General features: G+C 40.7%; 1 protein-coding gene across 1 annotated transcript in view; it reads left to right on the top strand.

Moving 5' to 3' along the window:
• SLIT2 (slit guidance ligand 2) overlaps positions 1-14,895 on the top strand; it is a 419,527-nt gene that overhangs the window by 386,133 nt on the left and 18,499 nt on the right. Inside the window, exons 31-35 of the mRNA XM_077814620.1 lie at positions 1,266-1,359; positions 3,811-3,948; positions 4,043-4,283; positions 4,678-4,808; positions 14,519-14,673. Of these exons, the coding sequence (XP_077670746.1) occupies positions 1,266-1,359; positions 3,811-3,948; positions 4,043-4,283; positions 4,678-4,808; positions 14,519-14,673 (759 nt within the window). The remainder of the gene's footprint in view (positions 1-1,265; positions 1,360-3,810; positions 3,949-4,042; positions 4,284-4,677; positions 4,809-14,518; positions 14,674-14,895) is intronic.

Below are 14,895 nucleotides of genomic sequence, written 5' to 3'. Positions count from 1 at the left end.
GATGACACTCATTCAAAAAAAAAATGTGTTAAATTTGTGACTGAACTCCTTAGGGGAGAATTGTATGTCCCCTGCCATTCTGCCATTTATTTCATGTTATAGCAGTCTTGGATGATGATCCAGCACATGTTGTTCATTTTAAGAACACCTTCACTGCGGATTTCACAGAACACAAAGAATGTACCAATATGAGATTTCTAAACATAGCTACAGCACTCAACCCAAGATTTAAGAATCTGAAGTGCCTTCCAAAATTTGAGAGACAAGCTGTGGTGCATGCTTTCAGAAGTCTTAAAAGAGCAACACTCCAATGCAGAAATTACAGAACCCAAATCACCAAAAAAGAAAATCAGCTTTCTGCTGGTGGCATCTGACTCAGATAATGAAAATAAACATGCATTGGTCTGCACTCCTTTGGATTGTTATCAAGCAGAACCCATCGTCAGCATGGACGCATGTCTCCTGGAATGGTGGTTGAAGCATGAAAGGTCATATGAATCTTTAACACATCTGGCATATAAATATCTTGCGACATCGTCTGTAAGACAGCCATGAGAAGAAAGCCTGTTCTCACTGTCAGCTGACATTGTAAACAAGAAGTGGACAACATTATCTCCTGCAAATGTAAACACACTTGTTCGTCTGAGTGATTGGCTGAACAAGAAGTAGGCTGAGTAGACTTGCAGGCTCTAAAATTGTACATTGTTTTATTTTTTAGTGCAGTTTTTTGTACATAATTCTACATTTGTAAGTTCAACTTTCATGATAAAGAGATTGCACTCCAGTACTTGTATTAGGTGAATTGAAAAATACTATTTCTTGGTTTTTTTACGGTGCAAATACTTGTAGTCAAAAATAAATATAAAGTGAGCACTGTACACTTTGTATTCTGTGTTGTAATTGAAACCAATATATTTGAAAAAGTGGAAAGCATCCAAAAATGTTTAAATAGATGTTATTCTCTTATTGTTTAACAGTGCGATTAATCGCAATTAATTTTTTTAATTGCTTGACAGCCCTAATTATAAGTGCAAGAAATTGCATTTATACTGTTGTCTGAACGGGAGAGACTGGTCTGGAGAAGCTGTTTCCTGAAGGATATCAGGAAAAATCAGAATATATCAATTGCTTACATATTATAAAGTATAGAATTTTTCAATATTAACAATTTAAATCACAGTGGCTGATTATATTAAGTGTTGCTATTGCCATTGTCAGGGCATTGTGGTATTCCCCCTGAACTGACTGTGTATATTATGTTGCAGGTGAGTTGTGTGAGGAGAAACTAGATTTCTGTGCCCAAGACTTGAACCCTTGTCAACATGACTCAAAGTGCATCCTGACACCCAAAGGATACAAGTAAGCATAAAATATTGTCATATTTCAACTACACTATTTCTACCATTCTCTTATTCTACTCCACCCCTTCAGGATCACATATCAATGGCAGAACCTGACCCATTTGTTTTCATGTACACCCATATATTAACTAGAAAAGTATCTAGTGAATTAACTGTTTTTTAGAAGTGTGGATTAAATAGGACCAGTGAAGAATGGAGAGTTTCATTCTCTGTGACAGTCTACACAAAATCCTTTTGGAAAGTTGGACTGTGAAGAGAATAATTAAGTTAAATTAAAGGGGGATTATTGTACTGCTTTGTGAGTAGTAATTACAAGACAGGTTATTAGTAAGACACATTGAAGCCATTATAACATAAGGAAGTTCATCACCAGGAAGACTAAGCTTTAATTACAAGACATCCTTATTAACATTAATTAGTATGCACTCTTAAAAAGTATTGCAATGGACTTTAGATTAGTAGATTTAGGAAATCTGCTGCTTTAAACTTTCATTCATGAGCAACCTGTTTTATGTGCCATATTTTACAGTGTTCAAAACCAGCTTTTGCCATTAAAATTGATATTCTTAGCACATTTTAAATAACAGGTTATTTTAAAAAGCCAAACTTTATTTGGAAATATTCAAATGTACATGCAGTGGAGCTGATCATTTGAAAGTGGATCACAATATTAAGAGTTATTTTGATGAACATTGTTCTATATTATATGCATTTATTCATTTTCATATGGTCAATCAATAAAACTATTGTTGCCTCTTGTACTTTGTTACATAGGACATAAAACTTGCATATTACATTTTGAGATTTTAAACCAGAAAATAACACTCAGTAGCTTTGAGCATGTATCTCAGTCAGCTTTTTAACTTGATAGTGTGCTTTATACTCGTTTTTTCCTTTATTTACTCTTTCTTTTTGTCAGATAAAAGACTTAAGAGAGATTTGGATAAATTTATATTGATGGACCTAATTTAAAGAGTTATGGGCATTTAAATTTAAATTCAGTACTTCTAAACAAGTTGTAGGCATAAAAGTGTGAGACTGAATGCAAAATCAGTGAGGTGATCACAAAGACTGATGTAGTTAGGTGTTTCGTAAAAGAAAAAAGAGAGAACTTATAGTTAACTTTTAGACAGCTGTGTTATTGCACGTATGGATTTGTAATCTTGTCCATTGATCTGTGAGCTAAATAATTCTGAGCACTCCTTCAACTTAATGTGTGAGGCTTTAACTGAAGAACTCCTATTAACGTTAATGATGATATTTGCATTGTCAAAGCCCTGCATACAGTATTGAAAATACACCACTTCAAGTCCGTTTTTATTTTCTTATGTTAAAGAAAAATTAAAAAACCATGCTGCAATCACTTTGGTTCATAGGCAACAGAGTTAGTTCTTTTAAATTCTGTTAGCAGAAATTTAAAAAAAACAGTTATGATCATTCTAACATGCCTGTGTAAATGCAATGTTGCATCATTCATTGTTGTCTAATAACTGACAAAGAAAATATTCTGCACAAGAACATAAGTCTTGGACTATTTTTCTGACTCTCAGCAACTAAGTTTACCATATTTCCTTATTTTGAGTTGATGTACATTACTCAGATATTCCAAGGAGAACGGTCAGACTGATTCATGAGGGCCTTTAAGATTTTCACCGAATGTACTTGATATAATATCAGATAATCAGTAACCACAATGTAAAAGGTAAAATATAAGACCTGGTAGTAATGGGGGACTTTAACTACCCAGATATCTATTGGAAAAGTAATATGGCAAAACACAACATTTCCAGTAAGTTCTTGGGACCAACTTTTTGTTTCAGAAAGTGAAGGCAGTAATCAGGAGGGAAGCCGTTTTAGAGTTATTTCTGATCAAGAGGGGGAATTGGTAATGAATCTGAAAGTGGAAGGCAATTTGGATGAAAGTGAACATGAAATGATAGATTTCATGATTCTAAGGAAAGGAAGGAGTGAGAGCAGCAGAATAAGGACAATGAACTTAAAAAAAGCCGGGAGCGGGGCCCCTGCTCCAGGGTGGGGGAACATGGACAAGGGTAAAGGGACCAAGGCTGGGGCCACAGTTGGGGGCAGGGGCGGGGCAGGACTGGGATCAGAGCCGAGGCCGGCAGACGGGGGCACGGGACAAGCAGCCAGGACTGGAGCCAGGCGCAGAGCTGGTGCCCCCTTGAACATTCCTCTGTGCCCTCTAAAGGGATGTGCCCCTCAGTTTGTAGATCTCTGATGTAATGAATCAATATATACAGGCTCTTAACACATGTAAAGTTATATTTTAATAGTGCATTGTATTAAAATGTGACTCAAAAAATTGATTTTCTAAATAGTGCTGCACTTCAGAATCAGTTAATAAAATACTACATCTCTGGCATTTTCTTACGTATATGGTTTTTATAGACAGGCATAGTACTAACCAATATACTTTCCTGTTCAATAGATGTGATTGCACACCTGGATATGTAGGAGAACACTGTAATATTGACTATGATGACTGTCAAGACAACAAGTGTAAAAATGGAGCACAGTGTACTGATGCAGTGAATGGGTATACATGTATATGCCCAGAAGGTTACAGGTGAGAGAGACTTGAAGACAGGACAAACATTTATATTTTTATCATACCACGGGGTGATTTTGTCTGAAATACTGGTTTTTGTGTTTGTATTTAGTGGCCTTTTTTGTGAGTTTTCACCACCAATGGTTCTCCCTCGCACCAGCCCTTGTGATAACTATGAGTGTCAGAATGGAGCTCAGTGCATCATAAAAGTAAATGAACCGATATGTCAGTGTTTGTCAGGTTACCAGGGTGACAAATGCGAAAAGCTGGTCAGCATAAACTTTGTGAACAAAGAATCCTACTTGCAAATTCCTTCAAGCAAGGTCCACCCTCAGACCAACATCACTCTGCAGGTAAGAAGGGGTAGATTGGCAAGAACCGATCTTGAGTCATGGTCATTTTCTTCACCATAAATCACTGCAAGTTGGCATGTGTCCTGATCATGTATCATGGGGGAGAAATGCATACATATAAAACAAATGCATACATATAAAAGTTGTCATTAGGTCAGTTAAAAACTTTAGACCCTCTGACCTACAGAGAACTAGAATCACCAGTGAAATTAGCATCACAACTGATGGATAACTGGTAGGAAAAAATGATTTTTATTATCTGACTATCCCAATCAGAGTTTGATAACAAAGAAAGAAATATTGGTAATGGCCATGGGAATGAGTGCAACCCATTTAGCATGTCAGGTTTATTTGGATTCATTTCCTTATAAATTAGTGTTTCTTTTTTCACTAGATTGCCACAGATGAAGACAGTGGAATCCTGCTGTACAAAGGTGACAGAGATCATATAGCAGTGGAGCTGTATCGTGGTCGAGTGAGGGTCAGTTATGACACAGGATCTTATCCAGCATCTGCCATTTACAGGTGAACTGAAATACAATAAATTACAGTTCAAGACAAAATGTGTATGATCTCCTGCTGTCTGGGGTCTAAAGTCCGATTTTGCAGTAGACATTTAGAAGAAGGAATATTTTTTGACAGAATGTAGTGTCAGACTTTATGGAATTGAAAGACTACTACTACTTTAAGCACATAATTTCAATTGGAAAATTACCTTAATATGAAAAATGGTATATAGAATGGTATGTGTTAAACTGAAACAAAAGGATAAGTTTCTGCAAGATATTTACACTTCTTTGTTTTTTAGAACAAATACATGCAAACAATCTTTCTCTTTTATTCTTCTTCACAGGTGATTTCCTAGTCTGTAGTGTGACCTAAAAGTTAGTGTTACTTGAATCACCTGAAACTCCATAAACAAAAGTGAAATTGCAATTTCTCTGTGTTCTCCATGTCAGACATGCCTCTATAGTGGGGCATTTCCCTCCATTAGCAACTGGAGGCAAACTAGATCTTTGGTTATGAGCCAGGGTTTAGGACCAGCTCTGAGAAAGAATTTTCCTCTGTTTCCAAACCTGTGCAGACACTGGCTCCACATTTCCTTTTGTAATAAGCTTTCCATAGAATTTTTGGACTATTTTAAATGACATTTTTCTAATTTTCTTCATTGGCTTTGAGGTTTTTCCTCCTCAAAATGACTATCTTCAAAAATATCATCTTCTAGGTTTCTGAGGAAAGTTCATGGGGAAGCACCATAGAGCAGCACCCCCTCTTTCCTCAGAATTGGCAGATTGACACTGCAAGGGGAAGCAAAAGGCCAAAAGATTTTGCCATTATTTGACCCCAGCTACCACCACCAAGAAAGCTCCCAGGTGCAAATGTAAGAGCTGAGCTGGTACTTAGGTTGAGTCCACACCAAACCAGTTAAACAGGCTGCAAAGAATCTTCCCTCACTGAAACCACCCAAAAGCCAGCAGCATAGAATCCTGAGAAAGCTTTTCAAAGCATTCTTCCCAGACAAAATCTTTTCAGCGTTTTCAGAAAGGAAACACAAAAGGGGTGTGAACACAACTAAAGCAAACTCATTTTAAATCTGCGTTGAACCCTTATGATCTTTTTGCTTTGGTTTAGTTTTGCAGTATTGACTTAGCTCCTACTGATGATTATTATGACCACATTTATGTGGTGTACAATACAGTCATACATTTGATGGAAATTGTAGAAGCTGTCACTTATTTTACATTTTGTAGTGGGCATTTTATTTAAAATAAATGACAAGTTCAAAAATTTCCCTCAAATGGCAAAACAAAGTTAAAAACCTAAATGTTTTCTCTGGAGAAATAATGCTACATTTTGTTAGGCAATAATATCAAGGGAACTAAGATAATTCCTATGTATTCCACTCAAAAACAGTCCTTATAACATTCAATGTGTTTTTTAACCATAAAAAGTAGCATGCCTTAAACAGTAACTATTTGGACATTACTTCCGTTCTAATGTCAGACTTATTTATGGCATTTTGTTTATAGTTCTGATGAAATACCATAATTTGTGGGAGTAATATTTCATATTTCAAATGTGTGCATTTAACTAAATTGAATAAAAATAGGACTTACGTTTATAAAAGAATCAAGGTAGGTTTTAAAAACATGATTGTTAGAATTGGATGCAACAAATTCCTTGTTTCCCTGTGAATCTACGGTTCAAAATAAGATGATAATCCTTTTATCTGGAATAATGTTGAAAAGAAACTGAGATTAGGTCCTTGTATGGGTAGGAATGGGAATTAACAGAGATTGTTTTTCTTCAATTTATATTTATTGGGCTTACCAGCTACCTTTGAAAGCAATCAACAACCCAGGCTGTATTTGATTTCCAGTTATTTGCATTCTGACTTGCTTAAAACCTTTAAGCCATCGCCTGTAGCTCTTTCCATATTAAAAATTTATATCCTGTCATCTATTCTGTACATTTTATACAGTATTTCTTGCACTATCTTATTTTACCTGTGCATTTCAGTCTTACAGGCTCTGTCTACCCTTTCAGTGGTGTGCAGAGTACAGGGATTTCTCACGTAACTTCACACCATTGGGAAAGGCTCTGGTAGCTCTGCACTGACATAGCCTTTCACTGTGGTGAGGAAAAGCTCTGGTGGGGGGAAGGGAGTGGGGAAAGGCTCTCACAGCTCCCTGCTGCGGGAACCTTTCACCACAGCCGTTCCTGGGGAGGTGTGGGGCCTGGGCTGGAAGTGACAGACTTGTCTCTTCCGGGACTGACCGCACCGGCCAATCACACTGGCCATGGGGCCCCCCAAAGTGCAGGGCCTGGAGCAGTTGCCCCGATTCGCCTTACCCAAGGGACAGCTCTGCGATTTCACTATGGCAAGAAAAAGCTCTGGTAGGAGGGAGGGAGCCAGGCAAGGTTCCAGCACCAGGACACTATACTGCTAACATGGGAGTTATTGCTTGGGCATGTAGAGAGCCATGTAGAGTGTATACCCTGCGGGTTCAGAAATGTAGGGCACTCTGCTCACCATCTATACTGCTAGTTATACTTGTACTAGCCTGGCATGCAGTGTCTGTACTCTACACGCTGCTATAAGTATAGACATAGCCTGAGAGAGAGGAGAGATGCTTTGAAGAACCATTACTCAAAAGATCTCAAATTGAATTGCAGCAATTTAAATGAAACATTGTAACATTAATAATAATAAAAAATAACTTGTGTGACTGTTCCATCAAAATAAAATATTTTTACAGCAACGTTGCTACCTCACAGAACACAAATCTCTCCTCAAAGAGTATACATTCTGAATTACATGATATGTGAAGATCACAGACAGACAGTGAAGAAGGGGGAGGAGAGGAGGAGGACAAGGGCAGTAAGATAATGGGGTTGCTCAGCAAAGCATGAAAGCATCTTGATATATTTTTTTGATGGTGCTGGTGATGTTAATCTTCCTTCCCTCTCACTTCTAATAGCTGAGATGGGAGAAGTGAATTTTTGAAGGGATTTACATATGAAGGGGTTGTTGACTGTAAGGGAGAAGGCTTGGGAGGAAATTAGCATTCTGTTGAAAGCTCATCTCTTCTAAGTGCTTTAAAACCCATATAGTTAATCAGATTGACATTTGCTGTGTCTTTTGAAAGTTCAGGGTTCTGCTAGTGATCCACATTTGGCACCATTTGCCCAAGGGTCAAGATATAGCACTTGGAAAAAAACAGCTTTTCTTAAAGCTAATAGATTCCGGTGACCTTTTTTTGCTCACAGATAGTGTTCAAACCAGAGCTCAGATCATAGCACTAGGGACTCAGATGCTCAAGGGTTACCCTGACAGAGTGCATCGTGCCCACCAGCTGTGTGGGGGGAAATCAAATTAAAAGGCTATTTGAAAAGGGGTTTGTTTCTTCAGTTAGGTACGTCAAGTATGTGCACAGAGAGAGAGAGAGAGAGAGCGGCTAACTATCTGGAAAACTACCTATACATCACAGTACCTGGGTGGTTCTGAAGATATATCATGGTCATCTAAGCCAAGCACCACCCCAGGCACCTATGACAGAAATCTAAGTAAAAAAAACAGGCCCGTTGCTCCACTCTACCTCTTGTCAAAAGAGGATGTTTAGTTTGGGGAAATGTAATCTGAGTACAGCAGAACATTCAGAAGGTGCTGAAACCATTTTTTAAAAAGAAAATAAACTACACAGCAAATGCTTGCTGGGAGGGGAGAGTGATGAAGGAATATGGGGGAGAGGGTTAGGGAATCGGGTGATGGGGACAGGATGGAGACTATGGGGAGTGGGAGTGGAGAGGGTGGGGCACTGGAAAAGGGGATACATGGGTGGGTGACGGGGGACTGGAGGAGAATAGGGGCAAGGTGCCTGTGAGCCCCACATTCCTCTCCTATGTGTGTGCCATGATCTGGGAGCTCGCAACCCACCTGCAGGGGTGTGACCCTGCCCTCCTTATGATAGCCAGGTTCTGAAGGGGGTTTGCCTGGTCTGATCCCCTCTTCTTACCTCCTCATGTGAACAGCAGTCTGGGTATCACTGCCCTCCAGGGGTGTCTAAGCCGCGCTCCCTGACTTCCTGTGTTTGCCAGGCTCCCTGTCCATCTATGGCAATCAGCCCCCTCTCTCCTCCCCCCCAACGAGAGCCAGGTTCAAAGAGCTTGTTGTTCTGGGTGGGCTTGAGTCCTTCTCCCTATCCTCCTTATCACAACTGTGAATGCCCACTGGGAGGGAAGGGGTGATTGGGATGCAAGGGTAGGTAGTAATGGGGTAGGCAGCAAGGGATGGGTGTATAATGGGGAAGATAAATGGGAATAGGTGGTAGGGGAGGGAGTTCAGGTATGGGGGAGCGGTTAAAACAGGAACGGTTGGAGAATGTGAGAGGTAGCACAGGAAGATGGGGGTTTAGGGATGCGGGGGAACTGTCAGCACTGAATTCTCCCCTTCTGTCTGTGTGCTGGGATATGGGGGAACCCTACCCTTCTAGAAGGATCTGAGCCCTTCTCCCTGCCTGCTGTGTGTTCTGGAAACCAGGGGACCTGCTCCACTTGGGAAGTCTGACCCCTTTGCCCTGCCCTTCCATGTGAGTTGGGATCTGAGGTGGGAATGAAAGTAACAGAAAGGAAGACATCTGAAATCCAGAAAATAAATAGCTAAGATGCACATCACCCCTGTGTAGGCTTGGAGAGCTGGCCTGATTTGGAGGAGGGACAGACAGGGTGGAGCTGGGGCATGGCTGGGGAAGCCTGGAAGAATCAGGGCCAAGAGTCCTACCTTCACAGAAAAATAATGCTAAAATTCCCATATCTCAACAATTGGGGCATTCTGCTGAAGGGGTGTTCTTACAAGACCTTGTTGGCTACTCAGAAGGCCATATCACTGTTTCTCAAACTGGGACTTCAGTTAAATATTCAAAAGTCCACTTTGACCCCATTGCAAAGATTGGAGTTCACAGGAGTTTACCTCAGTGCGATAACAGCCAGAGCCTGCCTCCCAAAGCACAGGTTTATAACCCTATTGAATTTAGTCACCACAATTCAAGTCAGGCCCCAAACATCAGTCAAAAACCTACATCAGTCTCCAATTGTTGGGGCATGTGGCAGCTGGTACTTTTGTAATAAGCCAGGCAATGTTACACTTGCAGTGCCTGCAGGGGTCACTCTGAACTCTTTATTCTCTAAGCAAATACAGCTTGAACAGACTAATCTCAATTGGTGGAAAGACCCTGACAACATTTGCACAGGACCATCCTTTACTCAACTGTCCCCGACAGTTGTAATAGCAAGACATGTATCTCTGTGCTTGGGGAGCACGTCTTGACACACACTGGTCGGGGCAGGTGGTCATCTTGTAAGACCCCTCTACACATCAACTTAATGGAACTCGGGGCAATCAGGAACGACTCTCTATTTTCTGTCATTGATCACAGGCAAATATGTAAAGATCATAACAGACAATATGACATGAATGTTTTATATCAACCAAGAAGGGGGAGTGAGATGACCCTCCCTCTGCACTGGAGCAGTGAGACTTTGGAATTGGTACATACTCAACCAAACCCACATCTCAGCAGCATACCTTCTGATTGTTCAATACATAACTGCAGATGCCCTCAGGAGACATTTGTCTCAGGATTATGAATGAGAAATAGATCTCCTTATTCTCCATTGCATATTTCAGTGTTCATAGAATATCAGGGTTGGAAGGGACCTCAGGAGGTCATCTAGTCCAACCCCCTGCTCAAAGCAGGACCTAATCGCCAACTAAATCATCCCAGCCAGGGCGTTGTCAAGCCTGACGTTAAAAACCTCTAAGGAAGGAGATTCCACCACCTCCCTAGGTAACGCATTCCAGTGCTTCACCACCCTCCTAGTGAAAAAGTTTTTCCTAATGTCCAACCTAAACCTCCCCCACTGCAGCTTGAGACCATTACTCCTTGTTCTGTCATCTGTTACCACTAAGAACAGTCTAGATCCATCCTCTTTGGAACTCCCTTTCAGGTAGTTGAAAGCAGCTGTCAAATCCCCCCTCATTCTTCTCTTCCACAGACTAAACAATCCCAGTTCCCTCAGCCTCTCCTCATAAGTCATGTGTTCCAGTCCCCTAATCATTTTTGTTGCCCTCCACTGGACGCTTTCCAATTTTTCCACATCCTTCTTGTAGAGTGGGGCCCAAAACTAGACACAGTACTCCAGATGAGGCCTCACCAGTGTCAAATAGAGGGAAACAATCACATCCCTCGATCTGCTGGCAATGCCCCTACTTATACAGTCCAAAATGCCGTTAGAATGTTGGGGCATTCTGCAGGTAGACCTCTTCCACTGCTAAGAACAGGAAGTATTCCCATTTGTTTGAGACTGGGACTAGGTCACCACTCACTGGGAGATGCCTTTCTCCTTCATTGGATGTGAGGTCTGTTATATGCATTTTCCACACCACCTCTAATGTTAAAGGTGTTGATCAAAATAAGGTAAGACAAGGCCAGAGTTACGCTGGTGTTTCAGACATACCTGCTACAAGCATGGTTTCCTTACCTCATCCACTTGGCAACTAATCACCCTCCAGGCTATCCCTCATCTTCTCTCTCAGGATGCCAGACATATTCTTTACCCCAGCCTCCGAGTTCTTTGCCTCAAAGCATGACTTATTGATGGTTTGTGGGGTTAAAAACACCCTGTTCTGAAGAAGTGAAAAGGGTAGGAAGTGATCTACATGTAATGCTTATCTACAGCAATGGACAAGATTCAGACACTGGTGCGGTCTAAGACACCTTTCTTGAATTAAAGATGATGTGGCTGTCTTCGAGTTCTTTGAGTGTACAATTGCTCGCCATTACAACCTTTCATTCCCTGGGGGGAAGGTTTCTCAGCTTTTGCAGATCCAGTGATGGTAAGGTTTCTCAAGGGTTTGAGGAATCTCTTCCCACTAGTCAAACATCTTACCCAGATTTAGGACCTTAATTTGCTGCTTAGATGCCTATGAAACCTCCCTTTGAGCCAATGGCAACCTTTTCTATACTTAACTTATCAATGAAAATGCCCTTCATGGTAACCAGTACATCTGAGTTGGAGAGATAGGGGCTCTAACGGTATATCACCACTTCACAGTATTCTTCAAGGATAAGGTTACGCTACAGCCACACCCCAGATTCTTACCGAAGGTGTCATCTGAGTTCCATATTAACCAGACCATTCATCTTCCAGTTTTCTTCCCTAAACCACACTGGACTAAGGGAGGATGTGGTACTGCATACACTCGATGTCAAGAAGGCATAAGCCTTTTACCTGAACAGGACTAAACCATTTAGAAAATCTTCCAGGTTGTTTGTGTCTCTTGCTGACAGGTCTAAGGGATCCTTAATTTCCAATCAAGACTCTCTAGATGGGTATCTGGATGCATTATCTCTTGTTCTCAATCTAATAATCTTCAACCACCTTATAGGATCCTAGCCCATTCAGCGAGATCCCTTTCTACTTCTGTGGTCTTAAGAATGTTCCCATTGCTGAGATCTATAGAGCTGCAACTTGGACCTCCAGACACACTCTTTTGAAACATTATGCTGTAATCCACAACTCAGCTTCAGATGCTGTGTTTGGCTATACTATAGTACATTCAGTTTGGACTCAATTCCAGAGTTTCTCCCGCCCTCAGTGAGTACTGCTTGGTAGTCACCCGAAGTGGAGTACCCCTAGGGACGCTACTCGAGGAGGAAGAAGAAGAAGAAGAAGAAGAGGTTACTCACCCTGTACAGTAATTGTAGTTCTTTGAGATGTGTGTCTCCATGTGTGGTCCACTACCTGCCCTCCTTCCCCTCTGCTTTGGAGTTTCCACTATGGAGCTTTGCAAAAGAGAAGGAACGTCTGAGGAAGAGAAGGGTGGTTTGCCCTTGCAGCTCTGTATAGCCTCGGTGCGGAGCACAAGGCTGTGTAGGGTGCATGCGTGGGCTGAACAGGCAGTGCTACCTAAAATCTCCGATTGAAGTTGCCTGGTGGGCAAAGCACCTGAAGTGGAGCACCCATAATGGTACACATCTTAAAGAACTACAGTTACTGTACAAGGTGAGTGACCTCTCCTGCTTTCTGCAGTAGGTTTTCACCAGTAAATAGAAGTTTAATCCAGATCTTGTTGGTATTCATTCTTAGGAAAGGGCTTTTCACTTTAAATATTCTGTTTTATATATCCTTACTTATATAATTGCTTGCTATGAAGACTTGTATTCAGTGTTACATTCATCGTTTTGATCTGTACTTCATGCGGGGTTGATACGTTCTTAAATTACATGTCTTTATCAACTTCCCAAGAAGTAAGATGTGCACAATATTATTGCTTTCTTTTGGTTGTCTCCAACAAATAGCGATGTGCATTGTTCAATCTGGCACCATCTTGTTCCTGAAAACATCAAAATATGTTAAATGAAAGTTAGTGGTGCATTTCTTATCTCTGCACATAGAGCTGTGATATTTTTAGTCTTCTTTCTGTCAGTCAGTTTGAAAACCTCAAGTTTATATATATATATATGAAGAAAAGCAGTATTATTGTGCACATCTTACCTGATATATACGTGCACTGGTCAGAGCATTAGACCTTGCCATGTGGGAATCTAGAGCACTGTCATTTTACTTTTTCATATGTAGCACAGCCATCTCTCCTCCACCTGCCAGAAAGTGCTTATTCCATTGTAGACATCTAAACCTCAGGGTTGAAATGGGAAGGCCTTGTCTACACTGTCAGACATTCTCTCGCCATGCTAGCAAGGAAAGAAGGCATGATGCAGACATGCGCAAACACTTTTTTACCACCATGTCACTGTGTTAGGTAGAGGAAAAATGCATAAATATATCCATGCCTAGTCTACCATAGCACTTACTCTATTGCTAGGAGAAACGGAGCTGTGAAAGGCTGCATCTACACTTGGAGCTGGGGCTGTGATTCCCATGTCAAGCAGATACTCACACTAGCCCTCATCAAGCTAGCACACTAAAAATAGTAGCATAGCAACTATACTATGGACACTGGCAAGTGTCAACACAGACTAGCCCCCCTGACTACAAGCCTGCCAAACCCTATGAGTATGTACTTGGGGAAGCTAGCCCGTGTTGCTACAGCTGACAGTACTACTGCGGCTACACTGCTATTGTAGCATGCTAGCGTGAGTATGTCTACTTGAGCTGGAAATCATGCCCCACGCTCCAGGTACACCTGGAGCCCCAGTGATGGGAGTAGGTCTGTAAATCCTAAGTGTAGACACAGCCCCGATTCTCTGGAACAATAGGTTCAAATCTCACTGGTGTCAACTCAGCTTTTAACTCGTTCAAGATAAATAAATGGAATACTGTTTTCATCACTGGAGTTTCATTTTGTTTTGTTTTTTCAATTAAGATTTTAAAAGAATAGTGGTGTTCACTTTGCATGATCTTGTGGCACATTCTGTCTTGTTGAAGTTCTATGTATATAGTTAGTAAACTCTTTTGGGAATACTTCAGACTGAAAGGTGCCATTAATATGTAAAATATACTAGTACCAATACTACAATGCTACAGAAATAGTAATACAATTTATTATCTGTTAATAAGCATGACTTCACATCTTTACTTAAAATCTAGTTGTTAGAAGATTACGTTACTGGGGAAGTTTTGCTCTGAAGCTATATACTGTTTACAGGACAGAAGGTCAAGGAAATTCTAACCAAGATTCAAATGTTTTAAAACTTTTTTTTTGTTTGTTGCAGCGTTGAGACAATAAATGATGGGAATTTCCACATAGTGGAGCTGCTAGCCGTGGATCAGATTCTGTCTTTGTCTGTTGATGGAGGAAGCCCCAAGATCATTACCAACTTGTCTAAGCAATCAACTCTGAATGTTGACTCCCCACTTTATGTAGGAGGTAGGGGAACTTATTGTTTTTTATTAGAGATGTTATAGCAAATGTACTCTGGAAATATGCATTGACAAAAGCATAGTAAAGGGCCACTTCCCTGGGTTAATTCTGAAAGATGACTCTCAGGGCAATTAATGCTGAAATAGTCTCATTGTTAACTGTAGTAGTAGATGATTCAAATTCAGCAGTAGATGATCCTACATAATAATCTAAAAGTAAATACTCGAT

Source organism: Eretmochelys imbricata, chromosome 4 (genome assembly GCF_965152235.1).
Source record: "Eretmochelys imbricata isolate rEreImb1 chromosome 4, rEreImb1.hap1, whole genome shotgun sequence".
NCBI classification, from domain to species: Eukaryota; Metazoa; Chordata; order Testudines; family Cheloniidae; genus Eretmochelys; species Eretmochelys imbricata.
Note: the sequence above shows the minus strand (reverse complement) of the source record. Positions and strands in the feature narration are given on the sequence as shown.